Source organism: Eublepharis macularius, chromosome 10 (genome assembly GCF_028583425.1).
Source record: "Eublepharis macularius isolate TG4126 chromosome 10, MPM_Emac_v1.0, whole genome shotgun sequence".
Lineage (NCBI taxonomy): Eukaryota > Metazoa > Chordata > Lepidosauria > Squamata > Eublepharidae > Eublepharis > Eublepharis macularius.
The window spans coordinates 19,745,651-19,764,503 of NC_072799.1; the positions used below are offsets into that span (position 1 = coordinate 19,745,651).

General features: G+C 43.6%; 1 protein-coding gene across 4 annotated transcripts in view; it reads right to left on the minus strand.

Moving 5' to 3' along the window:
- Positions 1–1,470: 1,470 nt before the first annotated feature.
- Positions 1,471–18,853, minus strand: part of FAM13A (family with sequence similarity 13 member A) — a 172,271-nt gene continuing 154,888 nt past the window's right edge. For 3 of the 4 annotated variants that reach the window (XM_054990380.1, XM_054990384.1, XM_054990383.1), the window contains 6 exons: positions 15,275–15,358; positions 13,082–13,177; positions 11,169–11,252; positions 7,376–7,572; positions 7,016–7,117; positions 1,471–6,092 (listed from right to left, as the gene is read on the minus strand). In XM_054990380.1, the coding sequence (XP_054846355.1) occupies positions 5,966–6,092; positions 7,016–7,117; positions 7,376–7,572; positions 11,169–11,252; positions 13,082–13,177; positions 15,275–15,358 (690 nt within the window). In that variant the 3' untranslated portion in view covers positions 1,471–5,965. The remainder of the gene's footprint in view (positions 6,093–7,015; positions 7,118–7,375; positions 7,573–11,168; positions 11,253–13,081; positions 13,178–15,274; positions 15,359–18,853) is intronic. The other variant, XM_054990382.1, reaches the window with a different exon arrangement.

Genomic DNA, 18,853 nt, shown 5'->3' on the forward strand with positions numbered 1-18,853 from the left:
TAGGAAAAACCCTGGTGCCTCTAGACTTAGCCATAGGGAGTGCTTTTTGAAAATAGGTGAACAGCCAACTTGGCAAAAAGTAAACTATCACATGGTTTCTGGCCCTTTTTCAAAGCCAATTTTAATGTGGCTTATCCCAGAGTTACATGCTGTTGCTTCGGCATTATGAAGCCAGTTCCTGTGCAAGTTGAACTCTTCTCCGTTCTTTGCTGACATTGTCAGGCACAAAAATAATCCAAGCAAATAACATGCTCCCTTCGATACACCCTTTGATTGCTGGAATAAAGCTTCAGGTTGCTTCATCACAAAGCACTCACTGGTGGCCGTTCCGGTTTCGGCAGTTGAGCAGCTGTTCAGTTTCATAGCTTTTGGTTTTCATTTTGTTTTGGGCCACCCTGTGCACTGCAACCTCAAAGCTAAGGATGTGACCAACTGAATGTTCAAAGCAGGGCTTGTTTTAAGGTGCAACATGCCACAAAATGTTCAGTTCCCAAAGAACATTTGCTCAGTTCAGACACCCAAACAATGCAAAAGTTGCATGATGCTTGTTTGAACAGACTGTCCTTCTGTATTACTGCTGTCACATTCATTTTCCTGAGAATTTTCTCCCATTCTAGCATCTCATCTAACTATTTCATGGAATGTTACATTAACCAACAAAGCATGTTCACACACACAAGGAAAATCCTAAATCGTGGTATAGCACATTATACATGTGTTCTGAGCATGCTGTACAGGTGGAAAGCCTGCCATTCTTGGAAACACTCCATAGGATCCGTACATTTATGTGTTGATCCAGTTTGCAGTGTAAACGTGGCATGCATGTACTTCCACATCAACTAGCACATGCATCAAGTGATGTGCAACATGTATAAATTTTTCCTTCAAAAAAGAGGAAATGATCTGCAAACTTTACGCACAGAGGTCCAGCATAATGATTTTGTTCACCACTCTGAGTGGGCTCTAATCTGTCCAAAAGGGTGCTATATAAGCACAGTATTCTCATCATCACTCTGTGCAGGGTATCTATGTAGAGATACCAGCTCCAACACTGGGCCAGGTATGCTGGTTAAACCTGGCAGTCCTGCTTCTTGAATGCACTGTGAGTGTAAGCGTGTGTGGATGGCTCCAAAAATGATTACAGAAATTCCTGCAGATGGCAACTATCATAATCTTTTAGCCCTGATAAATGGAAACTCCCTTTTAAAAGGCTGCATGCCTGTCATCACCAATACAGTTGGCCAACTAGGTCAATGCCTTTTTGCATCAATAGCATTATTGTTAAGTGCTGCCGTTTCACTAGCCTCCAGAGATCACTGCTCAGCCCCACTGGAAGATGACGATTAAAGTTAGCCATGACCTCCGTTGCTTTCAATAGAAATAGTCATGAAGGATTTCAGTTGGATTGGAACCCTTGTTATGATCAACGCATCGATAAATGCCACATTGGCAAAGATTGCTGTAGGCTGGTGCAGTCAAAAATAGTTTTTATTTTATTTGCTTTGTACAAAATACAATCATGTACAAAAATGTACACATATAATATTTGTCAAATCAGTTTACATGTTGAAAAAGATTTGAGTGTTTCAAATGAAGTTTGCTGACGTGTGATGTAAACACAGAACTGCGCCTGAAAGGTTTCATCATCTGAGGTGGAAAGTGGATCATTGCTGAGAGGAAACTGTGCAGCTGCTTTTCAAACTCCGAATAGTCAAAGGGATTTTCCTACCGCCGTATCAGCGGCAGTTATTGGCTTCAGATTTCCAAATGAAATCAAACTGCATACACATACATCAGAAGGGGTGCAATCCATGGAAAATTCTGTGCTTGTCTGATTGAAACAGCCTCCTACTGTGATTTCTGCACAGCTCTCCTTTCAGCGGTTTGACATGGATAACTTTGCCATGGTTTGTGTCTCAGATGATACAAATACAGCAACCGCTCACTAAGAACACACACACACACACAGAGTGGATTGTCAGTGCATGCAGAGGTCCACAGGAGGGTCAAACAGGCACAAAGATCACTTTGAACATATGCTTTCAAGCAAGTTTTGAACACCTAATAGTGCTGTAGAGACATCACAGGGATAGAATACAATTTGACACCTTGTGTACTGGTGGGAATATTGGATATACTGATTCCCTCTTCGTAGATCAAAAGATCTCCCACATTAGTCTGTCACTACAACATGTAGAACCTGCAAGATATACCTGCTAGCAAAATTACCCAGCTTCAGCATTGTTCAAAGAAAATAATATGCCATTTTTAAGGAATTAAATACCCTCTCGGCACCACGCTTCCCCCCTTCATCACTGTCTCAGGACAAACAAAGAATGGGGAAACAGAACTCTGAAACCTGGCATAAGTTGGGCATCACTATGAAAACATGGTGACATGATATATGGGGAAGTGTTTATTTCCAAAATACTATTTAAAGCAATTTATAATGGGTTAATGTACATTAGAGAATGGAGAGCAGGGACGTATCTACACTGCAAACATACCTACACTGTTGTATTAGAATTTAACCACTTCTGAACACTCCTGGGAATTAGTTTTTTTGAGGATATGTCTGCACATGTGTTGGAACAATGACTTAGCTGGAAGCTCAACTCTCAGGGACAAGGTTGATGGTCTTAAGTTTTTCCCCTGAAGTGTAAACTTTTACAGGCAGGGAGATTATGATGTGGACCAATGATCTGCCTGGTGCATCCTGGGATGGTAAAGTTGCACGGAGGGTCGTTAATTGGTTCCTGTCTACAGGTCTGACTTGCCTCTAAGTGTGGGACGACCTGCTGCAACTACAGAGGCCGCAACGAACAGCAGGACCTGGGGCACATTTGGTGGAATTCTGACAGAAAGGTCAACTCGTAAGGGATTGACATTCCATCTACATCTTCCAAACGGCACAGCCCTTTTCTGAGCCATTCCTGAATTAATCTGATGGCTACTGAGGCTTCACCTTTCTGGAAACACCATCTATGTCACAACCACTTATTACATGGACAGTGTTTTTGGTTTTTACTTTTAGACTAACAGCTGTAAGGAGCTCATTCACCATTCTAGCACAGACTCATGAACGATCAGGCCCCACATTTAGAGCAACCAGACAACTTATTTGCATGCTGACTAGCCCCTGATCCTTGGAACTTTAACTTTTTAAAATTCGGGGGGAGTTTCATGATCCAAAGACCACGAAGTCTTCCAAGTGTAGTTTCCCCACCCCCCTCTTTATGCTCTCCATCAGTGCATCTTGGGATAGCAAGCTGGACTCAGTCACCATTTTATGTAATTCAGGAAGCTGCTGCTGATTCGAGTGCTAGTGGAAAAAAGCACTTTGCAGAGTAGGACTATCTGCATCTATACACCAATCTAACTTTGATGCCTAACAAAATGATTAAAAGAAACTGTTAATCTGTTCCACGCTTTAGCATATCAAAAAGGAACAATGTGTCCATTTACTCAAGAGTAAACAGGAAAACGTCACTGTTGCCTGTAGACAAATTATAAGCATCTCCCCCCCATTTTTAATTCAAGGACACTTTAAATTTTGCAAGTGGCTCATTAATTATCATTCTTATTTGGTTTGAAAATAAATTGCAGCTTTGCTTATTTATAGTAGCAATCTGAAATACACAGACATGCACTTGAGCAGGGAATTAACCCCCCCCCCCTGCATCATCTCCATTCACACAGCGCCATTTTATAGCAAGCTGCGAGCGCCACAGCATGGACACGTCTCGCACTAAATCCAGACACTGAAAGTGGGTATGTCACACCCACATTAAAGAAGAAATCCTGCCTGCAGTGGTTTTGGTAAAATACGAGACACTAAAGATCCAAAGAACTGCTCAGGCTCATGAAAATGGATTGCGTTCTCCTAGTGGAATTTCTGGCTTGCTTTTGACCCTTAATTTTCATGCCGTGCCGCAAATGGCTTTTCAAGCTGCCCCCCCGTTTCAAGTGCTGTCAGGGGCCGTTTGCAATTCTTTGGATCCTGGCCCACATTTTGCATCAGGTTTGATCAGAAAATCTTAGTAATTGCCATTCAGTTTGGAGAAGCAATCATTTACTGGAATTTTGGTATGTATTCTTGTTACCCATTTTTAATCCAACAGATTTACACAAGTTTGTGAAGGCAGCCCTAGGAAGTTTGATCAGACATTTAAGATTTTGTAGGACTTGTGCCTAGAAGATTTTCTGCTTCCTATTCAGATGCTTGCTTCTCTAGACAAGTCTTAAAGCTCAGTCGCAGGCATATTTTTTTCCTTCCTAAAAGAAAAGTCAGGTAGACAAACATTTTCTTTTTTTAAATACAATTTTGGTTACGCTTTCTATTAGTTCTGATATTTAAAAAAAATAAACTCTCTCTCTCGCTAAAGTGCATCATTGTACCTACAATTTTATACAAGCTATTTTACTGCACCAACAGCTGCAGCTAAGCACTGGACAGAAAAGGGCACAACCTCATCACTGGATACAGATGCACGAGCCAAATCCCTGGGGGGCAACCAAAGCTGCTATGGCAAAGCACTGGTTGATACGTTCCATGTTTAAAAACACGGGACTGCATCCTCCCACTTCCCTTAGCGAAGTCTGGAGCCCTCCTCTGTTCCAAGGAGCCTTTCTCCAGTGTGCCTGGCTCTGCCTCTGGGGTAAAGCTCCTTGTGCTGGAGGAAGACTCCATTCTAAACTGAGTGTTAAGATGCATGTTATGAGGCAATGGTTTCCAAATGTCCCATCTTCAGGGAAGCTTTTCCACAATTACTTGGCTTCCCAGGAACCCCCTGCTCTTCTGCCATGGAACCTTGGCTTGCTGGGGAAAGTTTCTGGCAAGCATTCCAGGAAGGTAGCCTCGAAGAGATAAAGGAGAAAAAACAACAATGGAAAACAGACTGGCTTTCCGGGAAGCCTGTGCAGCATTCTGGATCATCTCACCAAGCAACCTCTTGGTAAGTTTCCAAGAAACCCAAGTTGCCCCAGAGCAACCTGAAAACCACTCACCTAGTCCAGAATGACCCATCCCATACTACTATCTTTTCAACTCAGTACTTGCACAATTTTGAGGACACCCAATCACGAATTAAATCTGATGTTTCCCTTTTCTCTTTTCCATGGGTTGGATCCAGCCAGCTTTTTCATTCGGGTCTCATTCTTACTACAGCCCCCATCCCACATGGCTTTTGTTCACACAGATCCCACAACCACCAGCATATCCTTCTTTGGTGGCCAGAGGAGATCCCTCCTTCCTATCTTAGTAGTGGAAAAGCTGCCTGGATGTGACCCCATTTGTTCAAACAAGAGAGGCCATCACGAAACGAGTTTTCAGAGAAGAAACAGCTCTGAGAAAGAAGTCGTTGCAAAGGCCAGGGAGGCAGACGGTGCTTTCCCCACAGAGTGGCAATTCCGTGTTGAACAAACCGAAACAGCCACGAACCAACAAAGACTGTAGTCAAATGTGAGATTCCAGAGAAATATTCTTTTTCAAACACTACAGTTCAACAGAATCATCTCAGAATCGGCATCCCATCCCATTACTACAGACCCGGGTGTTTGATTGGTCTGAAGATTACAGATCATTATTGGTGATTCACGACAACTCAGGTGAGTTCCATCTCTCTTTTGTTCACATTCTGGAGAAGGCATAACTCTTACTCCGATCATCTAAAAGTTTCAGAAGCCACAAGCTGATCAAAGCGAACGACCCCCCCCTGCCCTAGGAACAGAGTAATTTGACTGCTTCGTAGCCCCCTTCTTCCTGCTGGCTTGGGTGACCAGCTTGGAGACAGAACAGTCCGCAAGTCTAAAGAAAGATGCTAGACCTCACCGTCCTGCTTCTCAGTCAATGGAGAGCTGCTCAAAAGCCTCCCAGTAGACAAGGCTCTTGCTGAGTACTTCAAGCAATCATTCCTTTGGCTTGTCCAACTTCTTAACTCTATTGGCAAGGTCAGGGACACCTTCCTTACATGATCTTGGAACTAATATCTCTTTTGCTGATAAGGACTTCCAAAAGCCTCAGCTTGGCCTTAACTTGCTTGTATTCATTATATTCTTCAGCCATAGGAGCACGGTCCTCTTTCTGGACATTTCTGTGAGAACAAACAGAAGACGTGTAAGCAGCTCCCTAGCCAAGAACCATTTTTTTTAAAAAAAAAAAACCTGTTCTCCTCTTGCTTGTGCATGAGAGAGATAATGACACTGAGTGAGGATGGAAAAGTCAGCATACTTAACAGGAAGACAAGACATGGGCCACAATCCTAAGAACCCTTTTCTAGGAGTAAGCCCCACTGAATAAAACAGGACTTCCTTCTGAGCAGACCTGCTTAGGATTGCTGTCATATTCTTGATGTGCGCAGGAGAATAAAGCATCTTGGCTACCATTTCTAGGCACCATGGTTCCCTTCTTTGAATGACATCCATGGCTGACAGAGCCCAAGAAGGGCGATATCCATTTGTATTTCAAATGTGAGTGGGGGGGATTCAAGGAGACTCTGTACAGGAGTTGCCAAGAACCTGGAGAAAAAATATTCTGCCTGCTTAAGAGGCTTAATAGGATGTTATCTACCAGGTGATACGCCATGAAAACCTTCACCTGCCTGTTCCCACACATGATGCCTCCGTTCAAGGCTCGGGACAACTTTCTCCTGGCCTGCTGGCAACCCTACTCTATACAGAGTTCCAGCCTTCACAGATATTCTCTCAGAAACAAATTCATACGCCACTGGTCTCGCATTATGTTTTTACATGTATTAAACATGCTCGTGGAAGGATCAGTGTCTTCAAAGCGTAATGTAAAGAGCAGTCCTGAATTTTCCACTTCCCTCACTTAAGTTTTCTCTCACACTCCACGGTTTCAAAAAGAAACCTTCCAACTCTCTGCAGTTAATGCAAGATTTAAGATGCAGGACAGCAGTTAGAAAAAGGGCTACTCAGAAGGACAAGCACATGGCTGAGCCAAAGTTGTATGTTTTGACTTCAGTGAGGTGAAGGGGTGGGATGGGGAAAAAATTACCTTCCGTTTTGTCGGAAAAAATTATCCTCAAAATCTCTCAATTTTTTCCGGATCCGTTTTTTCTCTTCCCTGACTTCTTGAAGCTGTTCTACAAGTTCGGGCCTACAGAATTCAACAAAAACAAACACTCAAATATATTAAAATGATACAAACAAACAAAATCTGAAAAATTAGGTCTCAGGTGATAGTAATGACACATTAATAATTTTGATAGAATGGTGTTTTTATCAGTTTGTTACGAGGAAGCAATCCATCATTAGATTTATCTCCCACTATTCCCCTCCCCTTAATTAAGCTTCCACATTTGCAAAAACAAACAGTACAAGAAACAGAAAGATGTCTAGTAGAGGCCGGGCATACACAGAGGCGGCATGGAGGTTTGACAGCCCCGTATCGTGACTGCTCCGTGAAGGTATGCGATCGTCCACCGGAGAGACAAAGCCATCAGCATCATCTTCTAGCTGGTCCAAGAAACTTCTCACATTGAGGTCTGATTTTAGGGTGACTGTGAAATCTGGTTTCACATTGCTCTCTTCCTCTGAGCCATCCTCTTCCTCCTGTGGAGACAATTGGGATAACAATGATTATCTATACAGTCTGCAAAGGTAACACAAAAATTATGTTTGTCAAAGACACATTTTGCATTCAAAAGACACAAAATGAAGTGGATGGCCCAGAAGAGCCTTCAGTTTAACACCTAAAGGGCTTTGTCAGATAATGTGACTACCCCGTGGATTCCAGAAGCAAGCGGGTACCAGAAAAGCTACCAATGGATCCTATGGTATCCCCAGATGTCACATTGGGAATTGTTGACCTGGTGGAGCCTATGGTATCCCCAGATGTCACGTTGGGAACTATTGACCTGTGTTAACCTGCCCATAAATTGTTTATCCCTTGCAATAATGTATACTGAAAGCTCTCCTGGTTTAGCTGCATGACAGGAAATTGGAACAAGACAACATACAACCCACTAGTTTTGTCTCCTGCTAGTGGATTCCCTTCAAGTCCTGCCTCTTGAGAGATGCTGACAGTGAGGGGTGGGTGGAGTATCCTGGAAGCCTCCATGCATAGTTAAGGCAGCAAAGAAATACGGAAAATGGGAAGACTGTCAGCAGCTACTGTAGGTGTTCCATCAGGTCGGGAGAGCTGTGTCCCATTTGGAATGCCCTTCCATTCTAGCGCTGCTTTCAGAAATCTCAAATCTCTGGCCTTTAACCCATAGACAGCTTAACCAATGAGAAAAATGTCACCACATAATTTCACATTGATAACTCTGAACAGTTTATAGCTTCATTAAGCAAACATCTGAAGCGGATGATGGCTACCACTGTGAACTGACTCTGGTGGGGCTGGGAGAGAGAACTTGGTCTCTCCAACTGTAGCACTCTCACAAAAAAGGCTGCGTGGTGTCACTCCCATGCCCCCCCCTCAAATGTGCAAAGGAGCTTTTGCCAACTGGAATCCAGCAAGCAAAAACCAAACAACAAACAAACAAAACAGCACTGGCACCCAAAAAACTGGCATCAGCTCAGGCCATTAGAACTTGGCATTAATGTTCACAGTCACATTTGATCTTCAAAGAATTCATTTCTGGAAATTGAAAGAAGAGGTACTGATGGCAGACAGATGCCTCTAAACATTCCCCAAAGGACCAACAGGAATTATTAAACCCTCCCAAACAATACAGATTCATGCCAGTATAAACTGCCTGCAGAAGTATGATAGCTTTGGCAAAGTATTCCCTTATGCAGCGGAAGCTCTAAGCGTGTAGAGCTTACAAGCAGGGAGGGAAACCCGGTCATGCCCCCTTGCCCTGCCCACTGGATACGTGTCCTGCGTTCCACACCTGCCTGACATTTGTGTACTGGGTGTTGTGCTAGCGTAAGGGCCTACACATGAGCAGTCCCATACAGGTAGGCCTCAGCTTGCAATCCCTAACCCTCCAAATTCCAGAGACAGGGACCATGAAGACTGAGCTGGGAGAAAGTTGCAATTACCGCTCCCAGCACACATCCTTTCCATACTGGGGTCCATGTCTGCATGGGGTTTGCCATTCATGAAGCCATGCCACTGAGAAACCATCATCCCAGTTTATTAACTGACACAGACTCTCAGAATGATACCACATCTGACAGATTTGTTCTGAAGGCATTCCATTACCTCTCATGGAAATTCTCTGCTGTGATGCCAAGCAAACTACAGCTGCATGTCTCTATCCTAGGCAGACATCAGAGAGACAACAATCTGCTCTCTGTGGTCACTCCATACATGGTGAAACTGCTGGGCTGGAGGGGGCAAGCCCACCATGTGCTCAAAGGGCAACAGTGGCCCAGAAAATGTATATTTCTCAAATTTATGCTGGGATTTCCAATGCAAAGGTGTCACACAGCATGTTCAAAAGTATATTCTGGACCAATGAAGCTTTAATGCATAAAATGGGTGAAGGAGATTCCACAGGTTTCCAATTCAGGTTTGAGTCAGGAATATATTGGCACTGCCAACTAATATTAATAATAAGCACACTGCAAGGGTTTGTTTTAATTAAAAACAAGCATTCCGCAGGACATCTCAAGGTGTACAAAGCTTTTTAACTCAGTAATCTTCATAACAGCACTGCAGGGTAGGCCAGTGTTAGCATCCCTGTATGACAGATGGGAGGGCTTGAACGTATCAAGTTTTCTTCTACTGCCATGCATGGCCCATCCAGACCGCTACAGTCTCTTCTGGCTATCAACATCTCAGAAAATACAGGCTGCTTTTTCTTTTCTGCTGCCGGAGACTGGACTTAGAACTTGGGAGCATGCAAAACGTGTACTCTAAGCTCTTCTCCTCTCGCCGAAGGCCACCACTTAGTTTGTAGTCGAGGTGAGAACCAGGACGTTTTGGACACACAGAAAATACTCTTAGCCACTACCCTAATCCTTCCGATATCTCCACTCTCAATCTACACGGTCCTTTTCCGACTGCCATGCACACAGTGGGACATCCTAGAATATGAATTCCCAGGGCAACTTGGAAACTTTCTATGGCCAGTAAGGAGGTCACCCCCCAAAGCATGCAGACAAAAAAAAGTCCACATATGATCCTCACAGCAAGCGAATTTTTAAGGACAATCTTTTCACTGAGCAAATTTATCAGCGATTGCACTTTCACCAGAAACAAATGTGGTCCGAAGGGGCACTGGTAAGAACGGAGAGAAATTAAGCTTCTATTAAAGGGAGAGACGTTTTCTCCCATGTAGCTGGCAAACCTACAGATAGCAAAACCTCATTTTTGAAGATTCTCCTGTGTGAAAAATCTTTGCACATAGAAAACTAGAGGAGCAGAGACAGGGGCGAGAGCAGAACTTTTCTCCCTCTCATGTGCTAGTTTTTTAAAAAACTAAGTGATATTTTTGGTTGTTGTGGATTTTCCGGGCTGTGTAGCCGTGGTCTTGGCATTGTAGTTCCTGACGTTTCGCCAGCAGCTGTGACTGGCATCTTCAGAGGTGTAGCACCAAAAGACAGAGATCTCTCAGTGTCACACTGAGTGTCACACACTTGTGACACTGAGAGACCTCTGTCTTTTGGTGTTACACCTCTGAAGACGCCAGTCACAGCTGCTGGCGAAACATCAGGAACTACAATGCCAAGACCACGGCTATACAGCCTGGAGAATCCACAACAACCAATGTTCTTCGGCTGTGAAAGCCTTCGACAATAAGTGATATTTTCTTTGCATGAGGGAAACATTCAAAAAATGCAGTAGTAGAGTCCACTCTATTGCCTCTTTGTGCCGTAGGCTCAGATCTCTACCAGACACTGAGCACAGACCACAAAACTTTGGAAAAAAATCATCATAAACGTTACAAAACAAGGGGCATTTCTTTAAAGGCAGAGAGGACAATTGACTTGTAAGTAAGGATTTTGCGTTTTGAAATTTTAAAAAGTGTATTACGTGGTAAGGAAATTTTTAAAACAGCAGAGAGGTCTTGAGCAGACATAAGCAGAATACGGACACAGGGAAGACAGGACTCAGTGGCTACTGATTTTTTGTTTCCTGGAAACACTGTCAAAGGATCAGCAATTAGGAACATGAAATCAATCACTTTCATTCTGGGCGAAGGGAAGTGATGTGGGCCAAGCAAATTAGTTAGCAGCGGGAGATTCTTCACCTTTATCTCCTTGAAGAAGGACGCTGTTTCACCCTCGATAATTGGCTGCAGCAAAGGGCTTCTCCGCTTGCTGGAGGGGGATCCCTGTGACAGGCGTTAACAAGCAGGTTACATTATGACCCCTTTCTCCCCCGTCTCTCTCTCTCTCTTTCTCGTCTCTTCAGCACTCATTTCCAAACCAGAAACAATTACTCATTTAAATTTAAAAAGCCTCTGTGACTTCTTTTAAAAGAAAAATAGTTTGAAAGCTGCTTCTCCTGTTATGTTTTTCAAATGCAGGAAGGTTTATCACAGCCAAAAGACAAGCATGGGAGACTCAGTCCAGAGGCTCCCTCCGGTACGTGTGCAGGAGCTCTGATGCACAGACGGGGCTTCCCAGCAAGCAGGGGCTTCCTCAGTCAAACAGCTGGCTGGGGATTTTGGATAACAATAACATCCAAACAGCTGAAATCTGCATAATTATTTTTTAAACAGAAATATCCCCCAGTGATTTAACCCCACTGAAATGAAAGGGAATGAAGAGTGCGTTCATGGCCTTGTGCGGCATCCCTTCATTTCGATACAGGCCTTCCACAAGAGAAACCGCTTGCGATGCTCTTAGACTGAGAAGAAACGTGCTTGTCAGAACATGTGCAATTACTATGAATCTGCTATTCCACCCACTCATCTGAATAGAATCCATTAAAAAAAATTAGCTGCATAACCATGCATCTGGCAGTAGCAAGGAAACAAAATACGCCTTCACGAAACACACAGCAGGCCAAAAGTAGGAAGAGAGTCACCTCGTATTTCCACTGGTTGGGACACAATGCCTACGAATCTACCCCAGCCAAGAGCCGCAAGAACCCTGTGTGCCGTTCGATGCTTCTTTTATTATTTTTTTAAAGTCATGCATCTAGTCCCCTAATTTGTCCCCCCAATGCCTAATGAATTGATTTATTCTCCCCAGTGTTGAATCTGCAATTCTTGGGTTTTGTTTAAAATCCGGGATCAGTTTGGAAAGCAGTCAGTTTTCCAAATGATAAACTGGCTCCTTTCCAAACCGATCCTGGATTTTAAACAAAATATGCTTATGTGCTATTGAGAGAGGGAGGCCCTGGATTGTGCACAAACAGCAGGGGGCACTCTTGCACTCTGGCTCCATAGCTGTTCGTCATACTTCCTTCTTCAAGGATCAGAAATAGGAGGGCTAGCTCCCTTCAGCTCAAGGCTGGCTCAAGAGTGAAAGGCTTGGGGAAGGCACACAAGTGGCTAGTTCCAGCATCGCCCGGAGAACAATACCAGCCAAGGCAGATCTATGTCTCTGGCGTGGTCTCCAAATAAGCTTCCAAAATTCTTAGTCTAGAGCATAAGCAAGCCAGGGAGAGAAATATATATGGGAAGGTGCACCATCGCACCTTGTACGGACAGCAGTTCCTTGGACATTACAGGCAGGGCTTTTCTTCAAGGGCTCAGACTGGCTTGTTTCACCCACAAGCTGTAGGCATCTCAAGATGTGCCCAGGTTGCCTCCTGCCCTGCATTGCATTTGCACGGTAGAGGAAAACCATTGCAGGGTTCAGCGAGGCCTATGCTGGCCACACGGGATTCAAGGCACAATGTGAGCCCGAGATTCTTGCGCATCGTACTGTGCCTCCATTTGGAGGGAAATTTTCTCAAGCTTCTAGTTTGCCACCAAAGCACTAGGCTGGGAGCAACAGAAAGTAACCAGTGCCCTGAGGCCAAACTTTTCACTCTTCCCACTGCTTTCAGGTTAGCACCTGCACCCTCGTTTGGATGTTTCCAGGCAGGGGAAGTGGGTCATTACGGAGCCAACGTGGTCAACTTGGGGCACAAAGCCAGGATTTCTCCCTCTCACCCTACCAGGTGTGAGAAGCATTTCAAGCTAAAGGCCCAGAAAAGATCCATACTTACAATACTTGGGATGGAGTTGGCCCTGGAGAGGATCTGTTTCACCAAGCGGTATCGGTCGTACAGGGGCTTCATCACCTGCCGTTCATGTTTTGTCACCTGAAAACAAAGAATAAGAACACAAGGTTGGCTGCATGGGAGTGGGGGTGGCAGGTTTTAAAGGTAGCCGCAGGCTGCCAGCTACTATACTGTCATCTGCTGCATCTCTTGTTTTTGGGAACAAAGGACAGAATTTCCTGAAGATGAACTGGAGCAAAAAAACAAAACAAAAGTGGAAGCTTTCTCTCTGTCCATCAGGTGGACCTGGAAACTGGCATCTTGGCACCCTGGGCCATTAATTACAACCGCATCACTTACAGAGATGGATTGCACACATTTGCTTCCTTGGAGCTGCTAAGGCAATGACTCCCTCCTTGATCACTGCTGCCCAGGTATCTGACTCTTCTACCTCGGCTCTCACAAATTAGCCGCTGCCATCAGAGTAAGAAACTGGCTTTGGGACACCAATTAAGATCAATCAAAGGTGGCAGAGCAAACTATAGGTAGTTGGGGAGTTGTAGAGGAAATACATTCCCTGCATCATACAGCTAGCACCTACGTTCTGTAACAATACCATGTAATGTTGATTATGCCCTTAGCATTTGTTTCCCAGATCTACCATTCTAGTTTAAGTTTGTGTCTACTGCCAAGGACAGTTTGAAAGAGAAAAATAATGTCTTGCAATCTCTCAGTGGCCTCGTCCAAGGTCTGATTCTGGCTCCATATTATCTAAAATAAACCTTGCAGTTAAGTTGATAAAGCTTTTGCTTATCAAATTAAAAACAACACTGTGTCTATCAAAAGGAAAGGTTAATGTTCTGGAGAGAACTAACAACCTGTGAGAAGCCACCGATATATGATTTCCTCTTATGGACCTGAAAGGAAATTCATTTGCCTGTCTACTCCTTGTATTTACCTTTGTATCAATCTATCATGTTCTTTTATCCCCACCATTCCTCCAAGGGTCTTTGGGGTAGGTATATGGTGTCCCCTTCCTTCATTTGGCGCTACCCAGGGTTTTTTTTCTGGGAAAAGAGGTGGTGGAACTCAGTGGGTTGCCCTTGGAGAAAGGCTGGTGGCCCCACCCCCGGATCTCCAGACAGAAGGGAGTTGAGCGGCACGGAGGGCAATCTAAACTCCCCTCTGTCTGGAGATCAGGGGGCGGGGCCACCAGCCATGTGACCATTTTCAAGAGGTTCCAGAACTCCGTTCCACTGCGTTGCAGCTGAAAAAAAGCCCTGGCCCTACCTGGTAGGTAGGTCAGGTTGAGAAAGAGCAACTGGCCCAAGACCATCCAGTGAGCTTCGTAGCTGAACTGGGATTTGAACTGGGCTTTTCAGATCCTAATCCAGCACTGTACTGGGGCACTGCGCTGGCTCTCCACATTGGTGTATGCAGCATCGTTAACTTCAATGCAGATTTTAGGTCAGATTACACTAACAAAGCAGAGCCTGTCCTCTGAGAAGAAATAGTTACGATAATAACTTCTTTGGAATCACTTTGTTGAGGCTATAATGCTCCTTGAAAATCTATTATGGAAGCGTTGACAGTAATTACCGTGCTATCTTTCAGACAGGGCTGCAAAACATTATTTGGATGGAGAAAAACAGGGTGATTGTAAAGCTGAAGCAATGACCTAATAGCATATCCTTCTGGCACAACAGGATTAATACAAAACTGAGAATAAAAGGCAAGAACAAGATATCATTAAAAGAGTGAGCTGGGGGGAAAACTACTTCTAATAACTGATAATTTTGCCTCCTTTATTGCTTTAAAATATTTCCCTTACATGGCAACATAGTTTTGTAAGGAAAACAGAAAAGAAGCTGGCCTTGTTAAAGAAGACAAAGTCCCTGTGCACATAAATATGAGTGTATAACTGACACCCCCATTAAACACTGACTGCATGAAATGCCCCCTCGGAGATGCCAATTTTCATCAACAGCGTGTTGCAGTGAATGCTTAAACCTTGGTAAATAACTGTGAAGCACATCATATGAAGCCAGGAATACGAGACTGGTATTGTGAGGAAAGCAGCTCTGGTAACCCTTCCTGTGGGAAGATTATAGTGATTTCCCTGATGGTTTCACAGGCTTCTTAACATGTTGGCAGCAAGAAAATTTCAAGCATGCTTGATACAAATCCCGCTGTACTTACCGGCCTTCCATGGATGCTCTCGTAATATAAGAGGGCTTTCTGAAGAGCCACTTTCTCTGCCGCTATCTGATCTCGAGTCATGTCCTGGATAGGGTGAGCAAAGAACAGAGAGGTTGTAACGTTGGGAATGTAGCCCCAGGACTGCTACTCTCTATCATTTCTTTCAATTCTTTCCCTGCTTCATCCACTTAGTTTACAACACAAGATCCCAGTTTACCATAGCTATGTCAAGCTGTCAGCCTGATTAATCATTTGCTTTTTAACAGTTTAATCAGTTAATTAAGCAATTTTATGTAACTAACTAGGGGTGTGCAATTTGGGTTTCCAATTCGTGTAAAATACCTGAATTGGACCCAATTCACAAAGATTCGAGATTTGCTTTGAAGCAGCAGGGAAAGGGGCATTTAAACCCCAGGATCAGCTGTTTGGCAGGAAAACCGAAGCCAGGCTGCTGATCAAAGGGGAGGGGTTAAATGCACTTTCCCCACCACTATGGAGTGAAGTGGCGGGGAAAGGAGCATTGCCCCTTGGATCAGCGGCTTGCCAAGCCGCTGATAGAGTGGTGGAGAACAAAATGGCTATTCCCTTGCGAAACAGCAAATAGAAGAGGAAAAAATCCACAGGGAATACAATACTAAATTACAAAATTACAAAACTGTATTCAGAGTGCAAAGGCTACAAAATTTCATCATTGCATTCAAATAAGTAAATAACAACCTCTTGATGCAATTTTCAGGCACACACATCAACAATACAATAATGTTTTACATAATCATACAGGGCAAGTTGCAGTAGACACACACAATTCCCAACAATCTTCTTGGAATAGTTATAACAATTCTTTCCAGGACTTCCCTCAGCAAGTGAACGGTGAAGCCCAGCCGCGAAGCAAAGCTCCAACCCACGCTCAATCTGGGGCCGGCTATCTGTGGCAGATATCTGAATCCTTCATCAGGAGCGTGTGGAACGCTTTACAGCAGAAAAGGAAATTTCCAATGTGTTAAAGTCTTACATGCCCAAAGCATAGCCTTGAAAATCTCTTATGCGTGTGTGCATAGGGTTTCAAGTGTTTACGAAGCCTTTTCCGGTTTTGGGTAAACCCGAAGCCAGAAACCCAATTTTTTTTCTGGTGCACATCCCTATAACCAACGCATATTAACAAAATCTCTAACTGTGAGATACTGAAGGTTGTGACAACTCTTACATTTTTTATTTACAAAACTACCGTGTGTTGGTACACCTGTTGTCTTCTAAACTTGCTATAATTGCTGGGACTCCTTCCAACGTAATACCTCACTAATTTCTCCTCCTAACCATAAAACATAGGATTCTCACATCATTTAATAGAGAACATATTTATATTTTTTATATTTACTAGAGGCGTTTGTGTCTGCTCTCTCTGTCTGCCGACACCGTAACTCTCTGCAATTGTGACATTTAACAATAGTCTGAATAATGAATGAGCTGTTCTGTCTCCTCCCAAAAGAGTTGCAGCAATACCAGACGAAGCAACAGCAAGAGTGAATATTCTTTTTTGTGAACTATAGCTGTAATTAGATTTATAACAAATGTCATATGCCTCCATTCTCCCCAATGGGGACTCAATGCTGCTTATGTTGTTCTCCTGTCCTCCATTTTATCCTTACAACAACAACATTTTGATATATGGTAGGATAAGAGTATGTAAGTGGCAAGCTTTCATGGTAGACTGGAGATTCAAACCTGGATTCCTTAGATCCTAGTCAGACACTCTAAACTACTGCACTATAGAGATGGGCATGGATTGGGAAAATGGCGGGTTGTTGCATTTCACAAACCGTGAACTGCCATGAACTTGTCCAGTTCACGAACCGGTTCTTTTGCAGAAGGTCTGCAGAAAGCCCATCCCGCCCATTGCCTAAGTAACAGACTAATCGGCGCCAGTCTGTCTGCAGTGACGAACCAAAAAATGAACCATACAAACTGCTCTAAAAATCATAGTGGTTTGTCGCGGTTTGTCAGAAATGAGCTCTGACGAACCGCTGGTTCACGAACCAAAAACCAGCCCGGTTTGTGACAAACTTTGGTTTCTATTTCGGTTCATGCCCATATCTACACTGCACCATACAGGCTCTGATAGGTTGGGAAGTTGTTATCCTCCCCTTTATTTTCTGATAAGTTATGTGTACCATGGACAAACAGATGCCTCCTTTTATTATTATTATTTATAAATATGTAGCATTATGAAGCAACAAGTGAAGCTGCCTCACACGTAATGTAGATGCATACCCAAAGTCATCATGGAGCAGCCCAAAGTCTTTTCTCCCCATTCACCCTGTTCCTCCTTGATTTAGCAACCTTCCTCAGAGAGAGTCAGAAACAGACTTTTGAGTCCCTCCCCAGAGTTTGAGAACCATTGGGTGAATGGAGATGTAATTCACCAGAACGAACACAGCCTCTAATATAAACAAATATGCCTAGTGTCACTCCCCATTGATTCAAATTTGCCCTCACCTATCATGACTGGCCTACATCAATCAATCGGTTAATGTTCTAGTCAATTTATCAGTTAAACCAGTTACAGCCTGTAGCCTTAGTTACTATCAGTGTAATTAGTGGTTTAAGCCTATGTGCCACTGCAAAATGACTGCCTGAGGTAAGTGGATGTTTTGTATCAAGGCTTGACAGGAAACCTGAAGTGGTAGCAAGCTATATACACTGGTGTCTATTGCTATTTACAACAATGGTAGTGAGAGTCCTTCCTACAATCCCTGAGAGAAGAGTTAATAGATCTGTAGTCATCTACAGGAAAGTTCTCAATGTTATTAGCTTACATCAAAGCACTTTGCGATCATTATCTCAACAATTCACAAAGCAGCCCCACTGGGTCCTCCGCACTTCCATTATCCTTTTACTGATAACAACATGGAGGCCGAGAGCTCATGTCACATATCCATCATTCGCTGGAACTCAGGGTTCATACAGAAGATCACATCATAATCATCAGTCCTCTTTTCGTTGCCCTTTTAACTATTCAGCTGCAGCAGATGTTTCCAAGGGCAATGCTGCCAAAAGAGCATCCTCTTTCGCAAACACACATTCACAAGGTCTGGCTTTCTGCAGTCAAAAGATCTCACTGGTGCTGCATAGGCTAAATTCTGTCATCTATACCAAGCACACTTGCAGCAAGTTTCCTGGCATAATTTATTCTGAAAATAAAATTGATACATATACACCCAGACATACAATTATATTTTTGACTTAACACTTTTCCTAGGAATTTATAATTTCTATTTGACAGGGAACAAGACGAGAGAGAATTTTTGGACTGAGACCAGAACAACCAAAGAAACAGATGTCTCGATTCAGAAACTACCGAGATTGGGGGTTGGATCCAGACAGTTTTTTTGCTTCATGTCGGCCAATTCCATTCCTTACTACAGCCCCCTTTCCCACATGGCTTTTGTCTGGGGAGGTCCCAGGACCCCCAACATAGCCGTTCTCGTGGTCAAAGGGAGTACCTTCATCTCCTTTTTCATCAATAAAAAACCTGGTTGCATTCAACCCATTAACTGTAATAGGGTGGAACTTAGAACTGAT